Below are 25387 nucleotides of genomic sequence, written 5' to 3' on the forward strand. Positions count from 1 at the left end.
CACCCTATAGCAACTCGTATTACTGCTTTTGCTGCCAACTGGAGTTGAGGCAGAGGTCAAAAGTCCCAAGGAGGAGGGGCTCTTCCTACACTGTCCAGTCACTCTGGATTCAAGTCCAGAAATTCTGAACTACTCTTGGTATTCTTGGTCTTTAAAGTACATCTGGATTCAAATACAGCTCTTCTAATGCACACCAACATGGCTGCCTTCTGAAATGATCGTCCTACAGATGCTGATGGATCCCCTGCTGTATGCAGCTGGTGACATTTAGCATGATACCTCTGCAGCCTGGCTCCTTCAGTCCTCCAGACTGGGCTATATAAGGGCACAAAGATGTCCTTTCCTATTTGAATCTGATGAAGGGAGTTTTGGTTCTCAAGCCTTGTGCCCCCGAAATCTGCTTGGTCTTTCAGGTGCTCCTTGAACTTGAACTCTGCCGCAGACCAACAATACCCCCCCCACACCTGAAACTTGTTTTGGATTACTACGGGAGACAAAAGTCGCCTTCCAAGCATACACCAGAGCCAGCTTGGGGTCGTGGTTAAGAGCAACAGCCTCTAACTGGAGAACTGGGTTTGATTCCCCACTCCTCCTGCACAAGCAGCCAGCTGGGTGACCTGGGGTCAGTCCCAGTTCTCTTAGGGATGTTCTCACAGGACAGTTCTCTTAGGGGTCTCTTGGTCCCACCTCCCTCACAGGGTGTCTGATGCGGGGAGAAAGAGGGGAGGCAACTGTAAGCTGCTTTGGGACTCCTTTGGGTAGTGAATTGTAGGATCTTTTTTTTTAAGCCCTAATTCTTCTTCTACCACTACAACCAAACTCAACATCACCCCATTTTTAGACCCCCCCTTATTTAATATACCTACTTTTCACTAGCTGAAGGAGTCCCAAAGTGTCTTACGAACACCTTTCCCTTCCTCTCCCTACATCAGATGCCATGTGAGGAAGGTGGGGCTGAGAGAGCTCTGAGAGAACTGCTCTGCAAGAACAGCTCTAGGGGAACTGGGAGGGGCCCAAGGTCACCTAGCCGGCTGCATGTGGAGGAGGAGTGGGAACTCAAAGCCGATTCTCCAGCTCACTCTCTTTACCGCTTTTTGCCAATAACATGCTTCATTTTGCATGCTCTTTACTCCGGCTGCTAAGTGCGCCCCTGGAATACAGGGAAAAATAAGCAGATGCTGTTTTCTCCAGCCAAATCCTGACGGATGCTGAGTTGTCAGACAACTACCACCTGCAGAGAAACCTCCCTTCTGATTCATCTCCGTTGGCGTTACAAGTGGAGCGCACGCTCCAACACTCCCCCCTCGGCCCATGGCGCATGCAAAGGCTTCTGCTGGGGAAAGCACATCCTTGTTTTGTACCTGATGCTCATCGTGGAAAGCAGATCGGTTCAGCGACCTTCTCTTCAGCTCCCCAGATGCGACTGTCTGAGCCTTCTGCCATTCTCACATCTGCAGCTCAAACGGGCAAAGCTAGCACGCTGCTCCCCTGCGGCCAAACAGAATGCATTTCTGATAGATATCTGGCGGATCCGAGTGCGAATGCCTCGCTGAGGCTTAGAGTCTCCCCGCTAACTGTGCTGGGTGTGAATATTTTTGTACCCAGTTAGGGCTCTCAGGCCCAATTCTCTCAGGTCCAATTCTTATTTCTAGGACGGGTAGTCAAACTGCGGCCCTTCAGATATCCATGGACTACAATTCCTAGAAGCCCCTTCCAGCATTCGCTGGGGATACCTTTACCTTTACCTATGTTCTGCCCAGGAATTAAATCCAAACAAATGGCAACCAGATGAGCTAAACTTGTTGTTCCAGTTTGGCCCTTGCATCTGTTAAACACTTTCATTACGCTGTATGCTAATCTTTGCTCTGCTCTGGTTCAGCCTCAGTTTTGGCCACCCCAGTTGAAGATGGATGTGGACAAACTGGAGCGTGTCCAGAGGAGGGCAACAAACACGTTGAGGGGTTTGGAGACCAACACGTAGGAGGAATGGTTGGGGGAGCTTGGTCTGTTTAGCCCAGAGAGGAGACGACTGAGAGGGGATCTGAGAACCACCTTCAAGTATTTAAAAGGCTGCCATGTGGAGGATGGAGCAGAGTTGTTCTCTCTTGTCCCGGAGGGACAGACAACCAGTGGGATGAAGTTAATTCAAAAGGAATTCCATCTAAACATCCGGAAGAAGTTCCTGACAGTCAGAGTGGTGTCTCAGTAGAACAGGCTTCCTCGGGAGGTGGTGGGTTCTCCATCCTTGGAGATCTTTAAGCAGAGGCTGGAGAGCCATCTGACGGAGAGGCTGATTCTGTGAGGGCAAAGGGGTGGCAGGTGACAGTGGGTGAGCGAGAGAGTTGGGAGTGTCCTGCACAGTTGGGGGGGTTGGACTAGATGACCCAGGAGGTCCCTTCCAACTCTATGATTCTATGATTCAATGAAACAACAATGGTGGGGCTGGAAAATGCTTCAAGTCACAGCTGTCTTGTGTTGACCCCGTAGTAGAGGTGGCACTGCAGAAATTCCTTCATTAGATACGAGCAATCTACCCTTGAGACATTGTAGAGACAAAACTCTCCCCTTCTATAGAAGCTTGAAGTTTGGAACATGAGCCTCTACGTGTCGGAGGACAGGCCTTCCAAGTTCTACCTAGGTGCAGAGGTTTCTTCATAGCTCCCACCACTGGAGTGGCCATGGGTTCGTGGTACATCTTCCACCTGGCATACAGAAGGTCCCAAATCCAATCTCCGGCATCTCCAGTAAAGGATCTGGCAGCAGGTAATCAGTCAGATCTCAACCTGAGACCCTGGAGAGCTGCTGCTGGACAGAGCAGACAATACTGACCTCAATAAACCAAGAGGCTGATTCAGTATAAAGCTGTGATTCAGTGGCAGAACCTCTGCTTGGCATTCAGAAGGTCCCAGGTTCAATCCCTGGCATCTCCAGTGAAAAGGACCAGGCAGGAGGGATGGGAAAGACCTTGACCTGAGACCCTGGCTCAGTAGCAGAGCCTCTGCTTGGCAGGCAGAAGGTCCCTGGTTCAATCCCCAGCATCTCCAGTTGAAAGGGCCAGGCAAGAGGGGAGGGGAAAGACCTTGACCTGAGAACCTGGAGAGCTACAGGAAAGGAGCATGGCTCAGAGGAAGAGCCTCTGCTTGGCATTCAGAAGGTCCCAGGTTCAATCCCCGGCATCTCCAGTTGAAAGGGCCTTGCAGTCGATGACAGGAAAAGTCCTGGAGGACAGCGGCCGGTCAGAGTAGACAATTCAGACCTTGATGGACCAAAGGTGTGATTCAGCAGAAGACAGTTCAATATGTGTTCAATCTGAGGGGGGCTCTTTGCTTGCTCCCCTTTCCTGGCTGCCGTTGTTTGCTCAACTGATCCCCCATACCAAACCCCAATCCATCCTTGGGGGGGAGGCAGCATGTCTGGAGCGGGGGGGGGGTGCAAGCTCATCCATCTCCTCCTCCACCTTTATCTGCTCCCGGCCTCCGTGTCCAGGGCTGGGCCGCAGGGCGCCCTGCCAAGGAAAATCTGCTCTAACCGACTTCCTAGAAACACCAGGAACGACGCCAGGGTACCTGGCACAGCTGGTGCCACCAGGGATGTCAAGAGAGAGAAATGATCCCAGGGCTCGTGCCAGGACCGTAAGTGGCCAGGAGTCTGGGCGGGGCAGAGGGCTCGGGAAATGACGCCGGCCTTGAGACCGGTCCATTGGGTCACTTCGAAAGGGCCCCCTTGCCCCTTGGCTCTTCCACCCTTTCCCTCTTTAAAGCAATCCAGAATTGGTGGCGAGCCAATTTGGCAGTGGATCCCCTTCTCCTCCGGCGCTTAGTGGGATTTTAAAAGCTTCACCGGCCAGGACGGAGATCGGTTAGATCCCGCGCGTCAGCAAAATTCCCCCTCGCCAATTCATCTCCGCGAAATTCCTATCGATCCGCTGCTTTTTCTTTTGCAGGGATCCGGGCTACAGATGCGGCTCTCCCTCCCCTCCACCAGCAGACCATCTGGAGAGGAGGGGGCATATAAATCATCAAAGTACAAATAAATGGACAAATAAATAATCATCCATGCGACCCTGTGAGGTAGGCAAGGCCAAGGGGGAGCAACGGACCGATGGTCACAGAGAGAACTCCGCAGAGCGGCAAGATTTGAACCTGATCGCTTCCTGTCGAATCTGATTCTCTAGCCCAGGGGTCCCCAACGGGGTCCCCCGGGGCACCATGATAACCCCCCCATACCTTTCCTGGCATTTGTCAAGTGTTTTTAGAAAGTCTTTTGCCCAGAGTTTCTCATTGAACAATGGAAATGTTGACTAGCTGTAGCTATTTTATAGAGAGGCAGCGTGGTGTAGTGGTTAAGAACAGCAGCTTCCGATCTGGCACGCCGGGTTTGATTCCCCGTTCCTTCACATGCAGCCAGCCGGGTGACCTTGGGCTCATCACAGCTCTGCTAGAAGCTGTTCGCACAGAACAGTTCTCTCCGAGCTCCCTCAGCCTCACCTCCCTCTCAGGGTTGACTGTTGTGGGTAGAGGAAGTGAAGGCGATTGGAGGCCACTTTGAGCCTCATTTGTGCAGTGAAAAGCAGGGTATAAAACAACTCTACTTCTACTTCTTCTAAAAGGCCATCCATTATGCTGATATTCGGTGCCCTGTAGCGGCCATTTTGCGGTCTTCGTCTCCGTCTCCCACGGCAGCCATTTTGTCGCTGGCTCTGCCCCGTGGACCAGCCATTTTGATTTCGTGCCCTAAGTTTGACTTAGGGCCGCCCTAAGTTTGACTTTCAAAGGGCGCCTACGGGTTCAAAGATGTTGGGCCCCCCCGCCACTGTACCTACCCCCTGGCTTCGTTCTCCAAAAGCAGAGAGCGGTAAACCCTAACATCTCATCTGGCCATGGAATTGGGGCTCACAGTGGGTGGGCAGGGAGTTGTGAGTTTCCTGCATGGTGCAGGGGGTTGGACTAGATGACCCCAGAGGTCCCTTCCAACTTGAATAGAGTCCGATCGCACCTTTTAAGACCAACAAAGATTTATTCAAGGCGTGCTCGGGGGTCGCATTACGCGACCCCCGAGCACGCCTTGAACAAATCTCTGTTGGTCTTAAAAGGTGCGATTGGACTCTCTTTTTGTTGTGCTACTTTTTGTTGTGCTACGGCGACCCGCTGGAATCTATACTCCCAACTTCTTCATTCTATGATTCAACAAACAGTGCAGGGAACAATTCATCCCAGTAACTTTAGGAACCCTTTCGCGCAGGACAGCTCTACTGCCAGCCTAGAAAAGCCCTCTGGACTGATTCAGTTCTGCCCCATTTGTGGAAAGCCAGAACAGCCGTTAAGAAAGACCCAAGAGCCAATAACCCGGCCGATCTGTTCCTCCCCTTTGCTCCAGAGATATACTGCCTCGGGACATGGAAGCTCCACTGAGCCGCCCCGTCAACCAGCAAACAGCCGGCCGAACTGTCAACGAATTTTAATCCCCCCCCCCCATCAAACGGTCCGCAAATTCTGCAAGTCAATTCGGCTAGCCCTAAAAGGAGACGGGGTCAAGAGAGAAGGCAGGAGAGCCGAACGGAGAACTCACTTTTGGCCGTCCTCCGTGAGCTGCCCGTCCATGCCGGCGAGGGGCAGCCTCTTCTCCGTTCACCAGCCTGCCAGCGTCTCCCGTTGGCGGGAGGAGGCCCGTCCGGCGTCTCCTTCGGAATCTAATGTGAGCCGGAGTCACGGTGGCTGTTCCCTCCTCTGCCCGTCTTCCCGATTAATCATTAACGGCCTCCCGTGCCTGACAAGCAAGGAGGCTGGCAGTGCCAGAGCTTGCAGCGTGTCAGGAGCCGTACTGGCACAGACGGTGCCGCCCGGAAGCCATCTCTGCACCGTCCTGCGAATGGTTCCCCGCTCTACGATGTAGCTGCTACAGCCCAATGGAGGCACCTGGCCCGGGGACTGGCTGGCCAGGAAGCCACCCACCGGGAGACTCCCCCAATGGCCACGCCCACCGACAGTCTCCACCCCCCCGGCCCCACCTCCATGCACTGATTGGAGGAGAGCTCTCTGGGCGGGGCTAGCTCTCGATAAAACAGTCTGCAGTAGAAGAAAGTAGCTGAGTAGGGCCTGGTGGACGTGGAGGAAACTTTAGGTCCATCGAGGTCCACTGTAGGTCCATCGAGGTCAGTCTTGTCTACTACGACTCCGGGGTCTCAGGCAGGGGTCTTTCATCTCACCTATTCTCCATTAAGTGAAGCAGCTGGGGATTGAACCGGGGACCTTCTGCATGCCAAGCAGAGGCTCTGTCAATGAAGGTTTTTGCATCACCAGCTGCCTGATCCTTTCAGCTGGAGATGTCAAGGAATGAGCCTGGGGACATCTGTTTGCCAAGGAAACATTCTTTCCCGTTATCCCCTACTTGGTCCTTCAACTGGAGATGCTGGGGATTGAACCGGGGACCTTGTGCAGGCCAAGCAGAGGCCCTTCCCCTGAGCTATAGCCTAACTGAAGTTGCCTTCTACTAAATCAGACTCCTGATCCATCAAGGCAATCTTGTCCACTCAGATCGACAGTGACTCTCCAGGGTCTCAGGATGTGGTCTTGCATATCACGGACTGGAGATGATGAGGATCGAACCTGGGACCTTCTGCAGGCCAAGCGGAGGCCCCTCCCCTAATGGGTAAGGCCCCTTTTCCTGGATCTTCACCCACCAGGCCACAGAAATCTACATCGAAGGATCTAGAATGACAAAGCTTTCTGGCAGAAGCAATCAATTTCTGGCTATCAATTTCCCATCCGTCACCTCTGTCCACAATAGACTAAAGGTCTGTTTCCAGATTGGGAAATTTCTGGGTGATTTAGGGACAGGTGTGGTCAGAGGTTCTGTAGTGAGAGGAGGAGGAGGAGGAGGAGGAGAACAGCTGGATTTTTATACCCCATTTTTCATCACCCAAAGTAGTCTCAACGTGGCTTCCTCACCCCACACAACAGGTACCCTGTGAGGGAGGTGGGGTTGAGGGAGCTCTAAGAGAACTGTGACTGGCCCGAGCCCAGCCAGCTGGCTGCATGGGGAGGAGGAGTCGAGAATCAAACCTGGCTCTCCAAATCAGAGTCCCCCGCTTTTTCACCTTGGCTCTCAGAGGGGAAGAGTTATTTTTTAAACCGTGTTTTTCACCACTCAAAGGCAGCTTACAAACTCTCCCTCCAAACGATGCCCTGTGAGGTACGTGGGGCAGAGAGAGCTCTGAGAGAACTGCTCTGTGAGGAGAGCACTAAGAGAACTTGGATTTGGCCCAAGGGCACCCAGCTGGCTGCACATGGAGGCGGAGTGGGGAATCGAACCTGGTTCTCCACATCAGAAGCTGCCATCCTTGGCCACGACACACAACATAAGGGCCAGCTCCTTATTCTGTCCGACGACCACAACAACAGCAGCAAAAGTTGCACGACTTTTAAATTCCTTTTAAGGGTGGGAGAAAGTGTGCGAAATCCCCAGGGAAAGGGGACAGTTTGCTCCCAGCAAACACAACCAGCTCTTGAGTGTAAAGAGAGGCATTTATCCAAACAAAAGCGGAGATCCTGCGGCTGAACTCCCAGGAGCCAAGAATGCTTCAGCAGCACCCTGAGCCGGGAGGAAGCTCTGTTAGGGTGCCACACGCCAGGGGCTCCCCATGGATTCTTTCACGCTGGACACGGCTGTCCTCTCTCTTGGACACTCCCGGCCACTCCGAGGCACGCAGGAAAATGCACCTGCCCACAAGTATTAAGTCACGGAAGGACAACCGGGCTTTGCTGGGCCGGAGCCCGCAGGAAGCGACGTTAATGAGCCGCATCGCTCTTGACAGCCCAGCCTTTGTTCTGGGGAAAGTCAGCTCTCCCCCGGCGGGCGGCAAACCAACGCCCAAACCACGCTTTCTGCGAGTTCTGACATTCTCGCGACGGGAAAAATCTGGTAAAGACTTGAGAATGTTGCTCGGACCCTCATCTGACCCACAGGCTGCTTTTAAAATGTAGCCTTTTAGAAGAAAACATGTTGAAACAGATCCGGGGCATCTGAAGAAGGGTCTCTGCGCAAACTTAAAGGTAAAGGTCTCCCCTGTGCAGGCACCAAGTCATGTCTGACCCTTGGGGTGACGCCCTCCAGCGTTTTCATGGCAGACTCAATACGGGGTGGTTTGCCAGTGCCTTCCCCAGTCATTACCGTTTACCCCCCAGCAGCAAGCTGGGTACTCATTTTACCGACCTCAGAAGGATGGAAGGCTGAGTCAACCTTGAGCTGGCTGCTGGGATTGAACTCCCAACCTCATGGGCAGAGCTTTCAGGCAGCTGCCTTACCACTCTGCGCCACAAGAGGCTCTATGAATTTTTAGTATACAGGGCCTAATAGTGATATTAAGAATAAAATTATTAATTATAACCCACAGCCTCAGAGTAGGTAACGCCAATAAAATAGCAATAAATACTAGCGTTTTCATGGCAGACTCAATACGGGGTGGTTTGCCAGTGCCTTCGCCTATCATTACCGTTTACCCCCCAGCAAGCTGGGTACTCATTTTACCGACCTTGGAAGGATGGAAGGCTGAGTCAGCCTTGAGCCGGCTGCTGGGATTGAACTCCCAGCCTCATGGGCAGACAGCTTCAGACTGCGTATCTGCTGCCTTACCACTCTGCGCCACAAGAGGCTCTGGTTGCTCTTGAAGGTTCTGCTGTTAAAGACCAACACGGTGACCCACCAGAACATATTTCACAGCCTGCTCCCAACATTGAGAATTATTTCTCAGGTTTCAAACTTCTTCTTAGCTTGAATCCTAGAGTGGGAAGGGGCCATGCAGGCCATCCAGTCCCACCCCCTGCTCAGGGCAGGATCAGCCTCCAGCATCCAGGAGAAGGATCTGTCCAGCTGCTGCTTGAAGACTGCCAGTGAGGGGGAGCTCCCCACCTCCTCAGGCAGCCCCTTCCATGGCTGATTCCCTGATATGAAGCCAGAACTGTTCCCCATGTAGTTTGAACCCATGACTGCGCATCCTCTCCTCTGCTGCCCACAAGAACTTTTCCCTACCTTCCTCCAAGTGACACCTTTTCAGACCCTTCAAGAAAGCCCTCCTGTCCCCTCTCAGCCTCCTCTTCTCCAGGCTGGACCTTCCCAAGTCCCTCTGGTATGAGCTTCCTGAAAGGTTGCTAAAACCAACCCTGTGAGGAGGAGATAACAGTTCTGGCCTACTTGCCGGGGCTGTGGCAAAGTTTACCTGTTTTAAATTTAAATTAAGCTGGAATCGAAATATTTATTTGCTCACTTATTATATTTTATTATCCACAATTTTGTACACCACCCTACACTGGCTTGCCAGGAGTGTGGTGTAAAACTTCAAGGAAGGAAGAATTTGGAGGATTGTGCAAAGTGCCTTGGACAGTTTAAAATGCCAAACTTCCATCATGCCCCAGGCACCACCAACAGATATGGGAAAGTCACGGCAAGGACCGCTCTCCCCCAGACCCTTTTTCTTGCAGGGACGATAGTGAACCAATCCCACATCATGAAAATCCCACAACTCCGTTCATGCCCTTCTCAGTTCATCAGGGTTGGGACTGTATTGTTTGGGGCGTTGATTTCAGATTCGTTCGCCATTAATTGCCAACCGTGTGGATGTCATTAATTATAGGTTATTATTAAATCAGTTAATGTACTACTTCGTGTCCTATTTAGCGTGAATCAGTTAGACAACCGAAGACTCACAATCTAGCTGTTCGCAGCGACTCACGGACGCTCCTGAAAGCCATTTTGTTTCTGGCTCTGCCTCCCGCATTCTTGGTTTCAGAGTTGTGCCCGCTGTTGTGTTTGTGGTTCTGCCAAGGACCCAGCAGGAGGTCCGAGGCAGGATCCCAGATGGCCACGCAAGGGACCCACGTGCAGCTAGATCCCATCCGCAGGATCCAGTCAGTCTAAACAGGAACTGGAAAATAGCTTCAATGGTGAGAAGATCCAGTGTTGGGGTAGTCCAACTGCGGCCCTCCAGAGGTCCATGGACTACAATTCCCATGAGCCCCTGCCAGCATTCGCTGGCAGGGGCTCATGGGAATTGTAGTCCATGGACCTCTGGAGGGCCGCAGTTGGACGACCCCTGGCATACCATCTTGTACCATCACGGTGAGATCACAGTAAAGAGCTGGTTGACCTCCAAGGGGTCCCACCTTCCCTCGACCCCACAGATTTTACACCCACCAGGCGGTGTCCGACCTCCTCCCAAGGTGCCCGTCAGCTCAAAAGGGGCGGGGAGCTCCCCCTCTAGGTGGCTCCCCCTCTAGGCCCTGGGATCTTCCACAAAGAAAAGTGAAATGAGAATCTTCGTCTCATTCTGCCCTGGAGGAAAGGCCCCTCTGCCAGATAAAAGGCAGCACGTCCTCTCTGTGGTTTCTGCCGCCTCAGCTAGAGGAGTCACAGCAGCGGCTTAGCTGCCAAGCCAGTCACCATCCGGAACTTGTGGGAGGCCGGCGGTCCTGCTGACAGCCGACTGGCACCCCTGATAGGGACACCCTGAGCCAGGCAGGAAAGGAATGGGTGGGATTCAAATGGACGGAGAGCTGCAGGGAGGGAGCTGCTGTGGGAGGGCTTTTGCTAAGGGCCTTAAGCCCCTTCCCCAGCACCCACCCACCCCGTTTATATTCTCTCTCTCTCTCTTTGTTTCTCCACAAACCGCAACACTCCATGTCTTCTGGGGAAGGATGCTGAAGAGGTGATAGGGTAGCCATCTTCAGCATAAGTGTAGATTTCTGCAGTCTTCCCTGATTGGCCGGAACGTCAATTCAAAGGCTTCCTGGTTCCCAGTTACAAGGCTTCCCTCCCTGTTTTAAAGTGACTGCGCTTCAGAACCCCACCCTTCTCTCAGCAGAGATATGCCTCGTTCTCTGAGAGGCTGTTGCTGGCTTGGGAGTCAAAAGAGAAGAAATAAAGCACTAATGCCAGCTGGACTTCACCCAACCCCGCCCCCCTCACCAGTTCAGGAAAGGTAGTTCAGCTCCCCTCCCCCCTCTGAACTTCCCCAATCAAGAGCAGGAGGCTTTCTGTTTCAATTCAGGGAGGAAGGAGAAAGACCCGAGTTCAAATCGATCTGAGTTCAGCAGGATCAACAACAGGAAAAACAAAGTATGTGCAGAATCAGACCCATTCAGTTTCTCTTGAGGTGAAGCATAACAACAGGCAATACTGTCCTCATGCTTTTCGGATGCACATGCATTTGTACCAACAACTGTTGGAGGCCATTTCTCTACTCCGCCACCCCTGTACAAAATCCAAGAACATCACCTGCACCTGACAGCGCCACCTGAGCGCACCCCTGTCTGTGACAGAGTTGACCTCGCAAACAACTGCTGGGAATTCTTTTCACAGCCAACCAGACTCCGAGTTCCTAAACGCTCGATTGCATCAATACAAGGTGAAGTTTCCCTTTTGCTCAGCAGTTTAGAGACACGGGAGAATGAGTCTGCAGGCACCAAGATCGTGTGGCAAAATCTGGGGAAAGGGTGATGTGCCTGCAAAATCTAAATTAATTAAAAGGCGGCTTGGCGTGGAATTGCACGCTGGCCCGTCAAGACACTGTCAAAAGTCAGCTGTGGAGCGTACCAATCAGGCAGCAGTGAATGAAAGCAAGCGAAAACGGGTGTGTGAGCTTGTGTTGTGAGCCACGGAGCTTGACGTGCGCGTCAAGACCATCTACAAACAGCATCACTGCATCGGTGGCAAACTAATTGTGAGCGTGCAAAGAGGGAGATCGTGAAGGCTAAAATCCACACGGTTCCACAAGACTGCTGTAAGTGGGGGCGGGTGGCTTTCAGTACACAGGCCAGATGAATCCCTCCCTCCCCAAGCTATTTTATCTGGCCCTTGAAAACTGAACTAACTGAATAGATTCAAATGGGTAGCCGTGTTGGTCTGAAGTAGCACAACAAAATCAGATCCCAATAGCACCTTTAAGACCAACCAAGATTTATTCAAGGCGGGAGGTATCGAGTGCATGCACTCTGTGCATGCACTCGAAACCTCCCACCTTGAATAAATCTTGTTGGTCTTAAAGGTGCTACTAGACTCTGAAACTGAACTAAGTGTTAATGTAGTGGCAGCTTAGAAGTTTGCCTGAAGAGCCGCTTGTAAAAGGAAATCCCGCAGTCTGAGGGACGGGGGCCAAACGTCCACACTTCAACATTTTGGATTTTGTAACTCAGACAGGCAGATCAGATATGTGCTCGGGATCAGTTGAAAGGAATTGTGATCCAGGAAAGTTGTTTCGGGCGCACGAAAGCTCAAACCCAGAATTAAACTTTGCCAGCCTTCTAGGGGCCACTGGGCTAAAAACTTTGCTCTGCAGTTCAAAGGCATGGTGCTTTGTTTGCCTTTTCCAAAATGTATCGCCTGCTTTCATCCAGGCCAGAGAGGTGGCTAGCAAATTATAACCTACAAAATAAAATCGCATCTTAAAAAATGTTAATGCGACAGCAACAGAAAAAGAACTTCCCCCATTGTTTTAACAACTGAAAGCAGAGCTAAAATACCAACCAAAATGTAAAATAAAGAATTAAAACAGTGAGGCTTTGAGGATGGAACAAGGGGAGAACGTTGAAGCCAGGGGTCCCCAATGTGACACCTGGCAGCACCTTTCCTGGCAGTACAAATTGTTTTTAGAAAATGGACAGGAGGGGCTTCAGCTCGCAAGGGTTTTAAAGGGTCGTTGGAAATTTGATTGGCTGAGCCGATTCTTCTTTTAATGGTACTTTCAGTACAGTTGCCCCCATAGCAAAAGTGTCTCCACTGTAAGACTGAACGTAAGCTCCAGTGGCCATTTTGTGGTAGGCTCCGCCTCCTGAAACTGCCATTTTGTGGTAGGCTCCGCCTCCGGAAACTGCCATTTTGTGGTAGGCTCCGCCTCCTGAAACTGCCATTTTGTGGTAGGCTCCGCCTCCCGAAACTGCCATTTTGTGGTAGGCTCCGCCTCCTGAAACTGCCATTTTGTGGTAGGTTCTGCATTCATTGGCAGGGGCTCCTGGGAATTGTAGTCCATGGACATCTGGAGGGCCACAGTTTGACTACCCCTGCCCTAGAGGGTCGTAGAAGGGAAAAGCCATTGCCTGTACTTGTAGGCCGACGTCATGTTAGGACAAGGAAACAAGGCAGGAAGAAAGAGTGATCCAAACCGCCCGGCTTGTGAGCATCACCGGAAGGTCACACATGTTTCCATTTGTTATGTTCCCCAGAGCAACAGGCAGGCAGGCATTTCAAGAACACACCGCTGAGAGGGGGGAAGAATCCCACAAGCTCCGTGCCACCCCCAGGAGAGCAGGACCAAGCAGAACAGAAGGGAGGGGAAGGTTTATGTGGGTGATAGACAGATGGCCTTTTGCACCAGGCGCCCTCCACACGCTCCCTCATATCTCTGCAGAATGAAACCAGAGGCAGAGAGAATATCTGCCGTGCTAAGGACATCAAGTGAGCTTTAAAATTGTGCGGTTCGGAATCCAGCCTTGCACGCAGACGAACGGCAAACGAAACAGAATTTTCCATCTCAGGAATGTGGAAGGAGACTCTGGACACCCAGATTCGGATAGAGCTTCCGGGCTGCTTCGTAGGCGCCAGGCCCTGTTTTTGCTCAATCGCTAATTGAACAGCTAAGCAAACCGAGAGAGAAAAACAACAGAAGTGCTTGAAATATTTTGCTCTCCACTTCAGTTGTTAATTGCATAAGCCTCTCCCCAACCCCAGTCTTAGCAGTTGCTTCCTGAGCTGAAAGCCTCTCAATCCCCCCCCCCCAAAGAAAGCCCTACCCAGAGCAGAACTGGTTTTGAAGGAGAGCTCTCACTCGAGTTTTGAATAATCTTCTTTATTGGATCCTCAGAGTCCATTCCATTCAGGTAAATCCAGACTATTCCCAGTTTAGAGAAGAGCAAAAGAGGCTGAGACACTCAGACCGTTTATGCACTGGAGGTTTCATGCCGGGCTGCAGGCTGGAGTTTTAGTCATGGCAGGTGGCCCCACCTCTTCCTGGGAAGCATTTGGTCTGGTGCACCTCATCCGGCCCGGATTTGTGCTCCTGCAGTGAAGTTCCCAGTGCGTAAACGGTCTAAGAATGACTCCATTCCAGTGGGGAGCAGCTCTCCAAGGTCTCAGACAGAGGTCTTTCCCATCCCCTCTTGCCTGGTCCTTTCGACTGGAGATACCAGGGATTGAACCTGGGACCTTCCATATGCCAAGTAGAGACTCCTCCTGAGCCACGGCTTCTCTCCTTAGCTCTCCAGGGTCTCAGATGGAGGACTTCCCCCCCCCCGCCTGGTCCTTTCACCTGGAGATGCTGCTGGGGATTGAACCTGGGACCTTCTGCAGGCCAAGCAGAGGCTCTGCCCCTGAGCTGTAGCCCCTCTCCAGATCTTTTGGATCACCCACTGCTTGGTCTTTTAAACTGGCGTGAAAAAGATGAACCCTGCTTGGTTTCTGAGATCCTCAATGGTCTCCCATCCAAAGCTGACCTTGCTTAGCTTCTAAGATCTGACTGGGCCTTTCCAGACCATCCAGGACAGGCCACGTATCCCCCACTGAATTCCCAAGAGCCTTCAGCAGCTTTTGAGACTGTCCTTCCGGCCCAGTTGGTTGAAATAAGGATCAGGGACTGTGGTCCAGTCCAGCAGATCAGTTCTAGACAGAGGTGCTGGGAAACAGATGGATCGACACAGTACCTTTGCTACAGGTTCTACGGTGTTTATTCCCCTCCACCATATCTAGACAAAAGCTTTCAAAGAAAGTATTTCTGATTTAGAACTCAGTGCCGCCAATCTTCAGGTATGCTGGCTCCAAGCCATATAAGGCAGGGGTAGTCAAACTGCGGCCCTCCAGATGTCCATGGACTACAATTCCCAGGAGCCCCTGGCAGGGGGCTCCTGGGAATTGTAGTCCATGGACATCTGGAGGGCCGCAGTTTGACTACCCCTGATATAAGGCGTTGGTCAAGACCAGGACCTTGAATTGTGCCCCAAAACCAGAGCCAGGGTAGATGGGCCAAGACTGGAATGGTATGTTCCCTGCGATGAACTCCAGTCAACATACTGGCTGCAGCATTCTGTACCAGCTGCAGCTTCGGAACAGTCTTCAAGGGCAAACCCAAAAAGAGTGCATTGTAGTAATCTAACCGAGATGTAAACTAGGGCATGTATATCACAGGGGCTGGGGGATTTTTCTGCCCAGGAAAGGCTGCAGTTGGCCAAACAGTCAAAGCTAGTCCAAGGAACTCCTGGCTGCCTCATTCCTTCTTCACCAGTAGTTGTGGATCCAAGACCATGCCCAGACCGTGGCCTCACTCCTTCAAGGGGAGACAACTCCAGCCAGGATGGGATGCACTTTAAGTCCTGGGTTGGACCTTCCACTCACCAGCAGGACTCTGATCCTAAATCTTTTTATCTGCCAGGTGAAGCCCTTTTGCAATAACCCAGGCCTAGTTCCAGGTTGCTCTTATTTATGTTTTATTTGGCTCCTCTGTGGATTCCCTCCCCCTTTTTAACCATCCACATAGTTACTCGGAGAAGCTGCCACTCGCCTTGGCTTTCATATTGCCGCAATATTTCATCCGGAGGATTTTACGGCTCTCCTGGATTCTTTTATGCGGTCCACCATCTGCCGCAGATAATTGGCAATTTTATTTCCTTGGCTTGATTAACTTTAAATTATGTCGCTACCCTACTCTTTTGGGCTGCCCTTCTTCGCCGTGGAGTTTAACTGCTGCGTTTTCACGTCCACTTCCCTTGCACCTTTTGGGCAGGCTGCAGGTTGGTTCAGGTGGCGCATCGCAGTAAATAAACGTCTCGAATTTGAATTGTCGGGTGTTGTTGTGGGTCTTTTGTGATGAAGGGCTGGGTAACTCTTGGAACGCAGAAAATCAAGGGGGGGGGTGTCCCAATTTCTCTGCCTGCCATTTCAAGGGATCAAAAATAGCTCCTGCAAAAGAGAGCAGGGGGAAAAGCAATCCAGACAATGCTTGGGCCAAGGGGGATTTCGATTTGACAGGTGTTGAGAACACCTGCCACCTTAAGCGCTACAGATACAGCTGGCACCTGGGTTCCCCAAACGGAAGAGCCAAGTGGTAAACCCTTTGAAGAAGAACTGAGTTTTCATACCCAAAAGAGCCCCAAAACGCCTTTCCCTTCCTCTCTCCACAACAGACAACCTGTGAGGTAGGTGAGGCTGAGAGAGCTCTGAGAGAACTGCTCTAAGAGAACCGTCTGGACCAAGGTCACCCAGCGGGCTGCATGGGAAGGAGGCATGGGGGATCAAACTCGGCTCTCCGGATTACAGGCCACCGCTCTTAACCACGACACCAGGCTGGCTCTCACCTGGAGATCCCCTGTGAGTTCTACCACCTCACAAATCGAACCACTTCCTTTGGCCCCTAAAAGTTCACAACGGTTTGTGGATCGCAAACTGGGAATCCAAACCACAGGCCACAAACTATGGTCCAGTCACACACTCTCAGACTAACCTAATAGCCAGGGCTGTTGTGAGAAGAAGGGGAGAAAGTTATCAGTTTTGGGTTCTTACTGGGAAGGGACCACTCCATCCCTCCCACCCCCCGTAGACTTTTCACTTAACATTGCCTTTCTTTGGGAGATTTTGAAGAGCATCTAAACATGTCACCTGGCCTGCTTCTGCACTTATTTTTCCGTTGTCGATCCTGCTCTATTCAGATTGATTTGAACCCTGATCTCCCTCCCTCCCAAATTGAAACAGAAAGCCTTCTGCGCTTGATTGGGAAAGCTCAGAAGGGGGAGGGAAGCGGTGGTCACAAAGCTGAACAACCTTTCCTGAACTAGTGGGAGGGGGGGGGGGTCGGGTGAAGTCCAGCCGGAATTAGTGCTTTATTTCTTCTCTTTTGACTCCCAAGCCAGCAGCAGCCTCTCAGAGAATGAGGCAAATCTCTGCTGAGAGAAGTCAGGGCTTCTGGAGCGCAGTCACTTTAAGTGAAGCCTGGCAACCGAGAACCAGGAAGTCTTTGAAGTGACCCCCTGGCCAATGAGGGAAGACTGCTTTGCTATGTCAGCGTTGCAGGCATGGAGCAGGAAGTTAATTTTCAAGAAGCAGAAGTCTACACTTATACTGGTGGCAGTTTTTCAAAAATTGCAGCTTATATCCACTCCTGGTTATTGCAGGGAAAAGGTAGGGTCACCGCAGATCAATCATGCTTGTTGCAGAGGGAAAATTTAAAGCACCCAAAATCAACATGGAAATCGAATTCAGTGCAGACAGGAGGGATTTATTCAGGCTGGGAGTGGATAAAAAGCCCTGTGCAGACTCAAGCCAGGTTTACATTTTAGGACTCTACTGTTATTTAATTGATTTAAAAATTAAATCAACTAAATGACAGTAATTTGGTGTAAAGTTTAAATTTAGAATGTCTTTTAGTGTGTCTGTAGACCTGCTGAGGACTGAACTTGAGGTCCAAGGCAAGATTGGGGCTTACAAACTAATTGACTGATGTACAGCTAGGTTCCTTCTGCCGGATCTGGTCACTTTACACCAACACTGATCAATAGCAGACACTGGCGGGAAGATCTATTGTTTGTCTGTGTATATGCAGTTCCCAGTTCTGCTTGCCCCATGCTTGGGTCCGAATAAAGAGCTCAATTCATGGCCAGAGTCGGTGTCCACCTATGAACTCACTGATTGAACATAAATATTCTCTTATTTTCCGAGGAAAAAGATTGTTCTTGTATTTCTTTTTCTACGTTTGTAATTTGGTCTCCCTTTCTTAATAGATGTTATTGCTCTTTTTTCTTCCCTAGTATGCCAAATACCTTCCAGGTTTATTCACAAATTCAAAATATCTTTGGTTTACAAATTTTAATTTTTTTTTGTCTGCGTCTCTTCCATCTCCAACGTATCAAATTGGATTTTTGTTCAATGTCTGCTGATATGTTTTTGTTTTAAAAACTTGTTCCAGTTCCTGTATTCCTTAAAATTAATTTCTTTCTTCTCCCCACCCCCCTTTTTCTTCCTAGCAGATAATGTTAACAAAACTCCACTAATGAAAGCTTTTCTGGCTTCACAAATTGTAGCTGGTGGCATTCTTTCGGTACTTTAAAAGAAAATTCATCCAGATCTTTCCCAGAGGCACACAGCTTGATCCTGAAGTCAAAACCTGAATGAAACTGGCTTCATTCACAGAGAGATTGCCTGACCTTGGGAAAATTATCTCCGGACACAACGCCAGCTGCCTGATCCGCTGCATCGTGCAACTCCTGGCCCAGTCCCTGGTTCAAGGAAATGGGTGACAGATGCTCGTATTGATCCCTGTAAAATCCTTTGCAAGGTGCTCTCCGAAGAGCGGCCCCCTCAGCAAACAAAAAGCACTGGTCTCATTTCGATAGGACGAGGAAAGCTGAGTCCACACAGATGCGGGAGTTTGCATGTGCTGGGCAGAATGAGGCTCGCCTTTATGGGAAAACACAATCCGCTTTGCTTTTTAATCCACTTTACGGCAAATGTGCATTAATAAATTCATTGGGAGCAAGCTTCCCCTTTTGGCCGACTCCCTCGTTGGACCGGCTAGAACGGGCTGGTGGATCGGGCCTCCTCCACACGTTCCATCAGCCCATGCGTTGAGTCCCCATTAGGTCGCAGGGAATTCTGGGGCAGGTTTCGGGCATTTATTGACGCATCTCCATCCCGTATTTTCACAGCGGCTTAAGGTGGTAAACAAACGTAAGCCCAGATCAGGGGGCTAAAAATAACCAGAGCCAAAACGTTAGCCTAGTCACCAACTGGCCAAATTTCACCCACCCTAAACAGCGACATCTTCAGGCACTGCCAAAAATTCATTTAAGCAGGACGGTCGAAATGTCAGAGGAAGAGCTGAGGCTTAGTGAGTTTGAGGTGCAAAAGGTCCCAGGTTCAATTCCCGGCGTCTTCAGCTTAAAAAAAAAATAAAACCAGCGAGGAGGTGATGTGACCCAGGCCTCCACCTGAGACGTGCCTGTGAATGAGGAGGATGGACAATCCTGGGGCTCCCCAGAATAATCTGAAAACCAGTGAGTGACACAGAGAAATCAACTGAGCTGACTGCAGAAGAACTCTGCATAGCTGGAAGGCCTGCCGTCATTTCTCTTTCGTGTCATTTCATGAGTTCTGCAAGACCCTTTGCCTTGTCACCAATGATGATGGATCTCCACCATCGATGGCGACATCTTCTCACCTTCTGTCCCACCATCCTGACTGTGCAGGAAATGAAGAAGACCCATACACACACAGTTTCTCCACTATACAAATCTTGAGACAACTGCATGCGGGACCCCAGGTCCTCACGGCAGGAGGTGGTGGGTGGAAGAAATGTCTGGTTGGCCCATATAAAAGCAGCACCTCCGTCTACCCTGCCTCCTGCAAAGCCAAGGAACACCTGGTGACCGTTTGCCCAGCCTACTAATACGTTTCTCCTGCAAGCCCGTGAGAGTCCTTATAGGTGTGCCAGGAGCCAAAGGTAGTGGGACTGCTTCAGCGACCCCATCCCATTGTCCAGGGCAGGGGTAGTCAAACTGCAGCCCTCCAGATGTCCATGGACTACAATTCCCAGGAGCCCCTGCCAGCATTCGCTGGCAGGGGCTCCTGGGAATTGTAGTCCATGGACATCTGGAGGGCCGCAGTTTGACTACCCCAGTCCAGGGCCTTAGACAATTACTGCACTGGTTAAACTTGCTTAGACAGTGTCAACGCCACTTCTCCGCGGGACCACAGATCACCTTGCGCGATGGCTACAGCCACGGGGGTCAGGTAGACGGCAGGGAGAGAACGAGAGCGTCTCATCGAGGACTGGGGGAATATGTTTGGTGCAGGAATTAGGACATTTGCTGAAAACGAAACATTCCACACACTGAGATCGCAACTCGGAACGCGCAGACACATTAATTGGATTCACACCTGTCATTTAGGGAGTGAAAACAGCTACTACCAGCGTGAGGGGGGGTTAGCACAGGAGCACTCCTGCCGCTAGGACTCCAGCCCCCGGCTCCGTTTCGGAAGAGTCCGAACTGAGATCCAACTCGAAGGTCCTGTCAGATTCCTGGAACAAAAGTGGCCGAGGAGCAAGAGATCTTGTTTCCCATCAGGAAAACCTGAGAGCGGCCTGCGCTGGAGCCTGGCTTTGTCCATACGCTGCCGGTCTGCTTCTGGGAACGGCAGAAAAACAGGATGTGGGGCTTTTAACCGGATCCGGCAGAGCTCTTTGGAGGATGCCCCCTCCCCTCTTTTTGTGTTTTTGGCTAGGCTCCCTTACACCATCATCTGGCGATGAGAACTTGACATGAGCTCATCCTCTGGGATTCCGTGAACTCATAAGGTCACCATCAGCTGGAAGAGACTTGACCGCACATCACACACACAAACACACACACATCATTGCGATGAATCCCTGGGCATCTGTGCTCCTGAGCGGATTTTGTGACGTTTGGACAGGGATTCCCAACCAAGAGTCTGCGGACCCCCGGGGGACTCCAGAAGTTCTGGAGGGGGCCTATGTCCTTCTCCCCCCTGCCTTAATGGACTCAGCCACGAGCAGGAGAACTGGACACCCCCACTGCTCTCCGTGCTCATTCCCAAGTGCGAGTTCTCCTGTGGGTCTGGGCTGCACACCTGCCCCCACCTTAAACTGCCTCCTCACCCCGCCCATGTCCTCCTTGAGCCTGCCTGTTAACCCGGGAGGTGATGTCACTGTCCGGAGAGAAATGTCACTTCCGGGGGTGTGGCCCGGAGGCGTGGCCTGCTGACATCACTCCCGGGGCTTGTCGAAGCCCGGACAATTATTTCAGGGGCTCCTCCACGGTCAAAAGGTTGAAAAAGGCCTAGTTGGGCAGGCGGTGAGAGGGAGGACAGGAAGGGGCGAGCCTGTGCTTGGCTCTCGTGGCTCTTTTTACATGCCCAGGAGAATGCTGATGCCTACTTTGGGTTCAGCAAAATGGTCCAGGGATCCTGGAAGGTTTCTTGTTCTTTCTGGGGGGTGGCTTCCTCTGTGCATAGAGCAGGGGCCAATTGCGGGCATGAATTTCCTGCACTGTGCAGGGGGGTGGATTACATGGCCTTGGAGATACCTTCCAAGTGACAGGTGCTGGAGAGCCAAGTCCGCATAGGGGGCATGGAGTTTCTTGGGCTTGATTCAAGAGAACGTCTCCAGGGTAGAGCAGCCAGGCATCCTGTTTATCTCTACTCCTCTGATGCTCTCCCCTTTGGAGTCGACTGATCCTCTTGGGGAATTCTGTTCCCTCCTTCCTGCTTTTATGGAGCTCTCTCGGGCACTCCGGGCCAGATTTCCCCATCTTTGGTCCCACGGGGGCAGCATGCATTCCTACTTAGAGTAGGACTCCATCTTTCCTCTGCACTGGCCAGAAATGTATTTCCGCTCACAAAGCAGTTCTATTAGAGCAAGGAGAGGACCTCATGCCACCCTCCAAGAGAGCAGGACACCCACTCTAGCTGCATCGGAAGAAGTGAGCCGGGACTCCCGAAAGCCCCTCCCTTGCCCCCAGTTTTAGTCTCGAAGGTGTTCCTGGACTCTGGCTCTTTTCTCCTGCCGCATGGAGACAACAACACAACTCCCCATCTGGATCGATCTCCCTGGATGCCTCTCATTTAGCCATAGAGAATGGGCATCCCCTCAGCCTTGTGGTATAAGGACAGACAGACCCACTAGTCAAACTGTGGCCCTCCAGATGTCCATGGACTACCATTCCCATGAGCCCCTGCCAGCGAATGCTGGCAGGGGCTCATGGGAATGGTAGTCCATGGACATCTGGAGGGCCGTAGTTTGACTACCCCTAGCCGTTTCTGAAGAAGTGACTCTCAACTGCTCCTTCCCTGCCGTGGATTTAGTTTGCCTTGAAGGTGCTCCTGGACTCTGGCTCTTGTTTAGTGCCACAGGTACACCGTTTCTTGACTTCCTTCGCCTTGTGCGTCTCCAGGCCGGCCAGCGGCTTCCCACTCCATCAGTCTGTGTGCAATCCCAGGCCGGCAGAGGAGACAGAAGGCGGACCCGGGCGCAGGTGCCGGGACCCCAGCTGGCTTCACACAAGACAGAGCGCCCAGGCCTCCCAGGCCCAACTGCAGCCAGGAATGCATCCAATGCGTGCCGCTCCCCATTGCACTCCCCCCCAGAAAACCCCCAAATCCTCCCCAGGGGAGACAGCGGACATGGCCAGAGCCCAGGCCTCCATTTCCTCGGAGTGTCTACCGGGAAGCCGGAGGGCGCAGAAGAAGACTCCCTGGGGAAGGTGGCCAAGGCCTCAGCAGCTGCGCTCCCTCTAAATATTTGCACCGTCCCGGGGAGAGTCCATCTGTTCTGCTCTGGACTGGCTTTCACCTCCTTAAACTGAATTAGAAGGCTCTTTTGCAGCCCAAGGACAGCAAACGTGGGCCGTCTTGACTCCGGGAAGGAGCAGATGTCTGGTTCCAAGCAAAAATGCCTGCAGGGCATCCGAAGTTGGCAACGGGTTACCCTCAGAGCTAGACTGGACCCATCTCCAGTGTAAAAGGGCCAGATACTTGGCGTAGGGGTTCAGAGAGGCAGCATCTACTCAGGAGAAGTGGGTTCGATTCCCCACTCCTCCTCCACATGCAGTCAGCGAGGTGATCCTGGGCCGGTCCCCGTTCTCTCAGAGCTCTCTCAGCCATACTGACCTCACAGTGTGTCTGCTGTGGGGAGAGGAAGTATTGATAAGCCGCTTTGGAAATCCTTCGGGTACTACGGTATAAAAGAAAGCTGTTCTTCTTTAGATCGCCAATATGGTGTCATGGTTAAGAGCGGCAGCCTCTAATCAGGAGAACCGGGTATGATTCCCCACACCTCTGAATGCAGCTTGGTGACCTTGGGCCTGTCACAGTTCTCTCTGAGCTCCTCTAACCTCACAGGGAGTCTGAAGTGGGGAGAGGGACAGCAGTTGTAAGCTGCTTTGGGGGGAAGAAGAATTTTTACATGCCACTTTTCCCTACCCGAAGGAGTCTCAAAGCGGCATACAGTCGCCTTCCCTTCCTCTCCCCACAACAGACACCCTGTGAGGGAGGGGAGGCTGAGAGAGCCCTGAGATTACTGAAGAAGAAGAAGAGTTGGTTCTTATATGCCACTTTTCCCTACCCGAAGGAGTCTCAAAGCGGCATACAGTCACCTTCCCTTCCTATCCCCACAACAGACACCCTGTGAGGTGGGTGAGGCTGAGAGAGCCCTGAGATTACTGCTCAGTCAGAACAGCTTTACCAGGGCTGTGACTAGCCCAAGGTCACCCAGCTGGCTGCATGTGTGGGAGGAGCAGGGAATCAAACCCAGCTCACCAGATTAGAAGTCCTCACTCTTAACCACTCCACCAAGCTGGCTCTCTAGGATCTAAGAGAGATCTAAGAGGGATCTAAGTGAGCACCAGGCAGCGTCAGGGAAGTTCAGGCCTTGTGTTTCGGCCCCCGGGTGCTGTTGAAGAGCCCCATGACCTAAAGATTTGGGCCACTTCTGGCTGTTCCCTTCCCCAAACATCAGTGTCTCTGCGGATAACCTACAGGGAGTTTAAATTCTATTCATGTGATCTGGGAAGATTCTTGGCAGCAGTTCCGGCTCAGAAAAACAATCTGGATAGGAAAAGTCAATCTGGCGTTCTCGAAAATATAGGCAGGCGCCATTCCTAATGTACCATTTCAGGATGCCAACCTCCAGGTGGGACCTGGGGATGGCCTAGCCTTACAGTTTATCTCCAAACTACAGAGCTGGGCTCCCTGGGAGGAGTCGGCTGCTTTGGAGGATGGACGCTGGAGCACAGCACCCCTCTGAGGTAGGCCCCTTCCCTCTCCAGCTCCTGCCTCCTCAGTCACTGCCCCCAAATCTCCAGGAATTTCCCAAACTGGATTCAGCAAGCCTAAGGCCAGGCAGGGTTGGCGGGGAAGCTTTTGGCTTCCTTGAGGGGAGAGAGAGAGAGACAGACAGAGAGAGACACAGAGAGAGAAAGGAAAGAAACCCCAACCTGAAAACCAAGCCAGGAACCTGCAGGTTGAGCAAACAAAATAAAATAAAAAGGAAGGAAGGAAGGAAGGAAGGAAGGAAGGAAGGAAGGAAGGAAGGAAGGAAGGAAGGAAGGAAGGAAGGAAGGAAGGAAGGAAGGAAGGAAGGAAGGAAGGAAGGAGAAGGAGAGAGAGAGAGAGAGAGAGAGAGAGAGAGAGAGAGAGAGAGAGAGAGAGAGAGAGGAAAGAAAACCCAACCTGAAAACCAAGCCAGGAACCTGCAGGTTGAGCAAACAAAATAAAATAAAATGAAACACTTTATTACACAGTGCGCCTAGTTACAGGTTTAAAAACAATGTGCAAGGTGCCGTTAAAAACTCAAATCCAAGTACACTGCAACAAGATGAAGCTGCACGTCCAATACCAAAGAAACACAATCATAGAACCCTAGAGTGGGAAGGTCCACAGAGGCCATCCAGTCTCGCCCCCTCCTCCTTGCTCTCCTCTGCACCCTCTCCCTTTTGTCCACGTCCTCCAGAACTGCCCACAGGGCTCCGGGGCTGGTCTGACCAATGCAGTAAACAGCCGGACTGTGGCATCTTGTGATTTTGATGTGATGCCTCAGCTGATACAGCCCAAGTCTGCATCTGCCTTCTTTCCTGCTGCATCACACTGTCTGCTCCTATTTAGCTTGCAGTCCTCAAGCCCCCCCCCCCCAAGATCTTGTTCCCACCCCCTGCTCCCCAGAAGGGCCTCTGCCATCCAGAGGTAGAACGCCGCACGTCTCCTTCCTGCGCTGCATCTTGTTCCCGTTTGCCCTCTTTCCCGCAACAACAGCTGCACACGAACAATCTCCAAAGGATCTAACGCATTTCGACCCGGAGGGTCCTCTCCAGTCGTCAACATTGCAGTTGTAAACACACACATAGAACTATGATAGCAACATAAAATATCCTTTCAGGGCCTGGCAGGCTGTATCTGAGTCAAGAAAGTGAAGCCCCAAATGATGGTTGTAAATCAATTCTGCATAAATCCCATTTGTCAGGCCTGGTAACTAAGAATCACCATCCCATCCCAGGCCACAGTTAAATGCCTAGCCTGAGTGTTCACGTGCAAATCAAAGATCAGGGGGGGGGGAAATCAAGATCGAGGGGGAAAATGGATGGCACGTAACTTTGGAGAGCTCTGTCAGCCATATAAATTCTTCCTCCATGTTGCCTCAGTTAACAGCCTGAAGCGTCAGCTCCAAGATCCGTTTCCAAATATACACAGATTCCTTATACATTTTGTACAGACCGCAATAAACCTTGCCTTATGCACGGATTCCTTCCACCTCAACTATCCAGGCCATTCAGGTGGGTGGTCGTGTTGGCCTAAAGCAGCAGAACAAAGCTTTAGTCCAGTGGTACCTTCGAGATCAACTAAGCTGGAT

General features: G+C 51.6%; 1 protein-coding gene across 7 annotated transcripts in view; it reads right to left on the reverse strand.

The window, feature by feature from the left end:
• The window catches only part of ARRB1 (arrestin beta 1), a 101179-nt gene that overhangs the window by 59293 nt on the left and 16499 nt on the right, over nt 1-25387 (reverse strand). Inside the window, exon 1 of one of the 7 annotated variants that reach the window (XM_077341154.1) lies at nt 5569-5894. The exons of 5 other annotated variants lie outside the window; for them this stretch is intronic. In XM_077341154.1, the coding sequence (XP_077197269.1) occupies nt 5569-5600 (32 nt within the window). In that variant the 5' untranslated portion in view covers nt 5601-5894. Of the gene's footprint in view, nt 1-1361; nt 1481-5568; nt 5895-25387 lie in introns of those variants that run through there. One more of the 7 variants, XM_077341156.1, reaches the window with a different exon arrangement.

This window comes from Paroedura picta, chromosome 6 (assembly GCF_049243985.1).
Source record: "Paroedura picta isolate Pp20150507F chromosome 6, Ppicta_v3.0, whole genome shotgun sequence".
Classification (NCBI taxonomy): Eukaryota; Metazoa; Chordata; class Lepidosauria; order Squamata; family Gekkonidae; genus Paroedura; species Paroedura picta.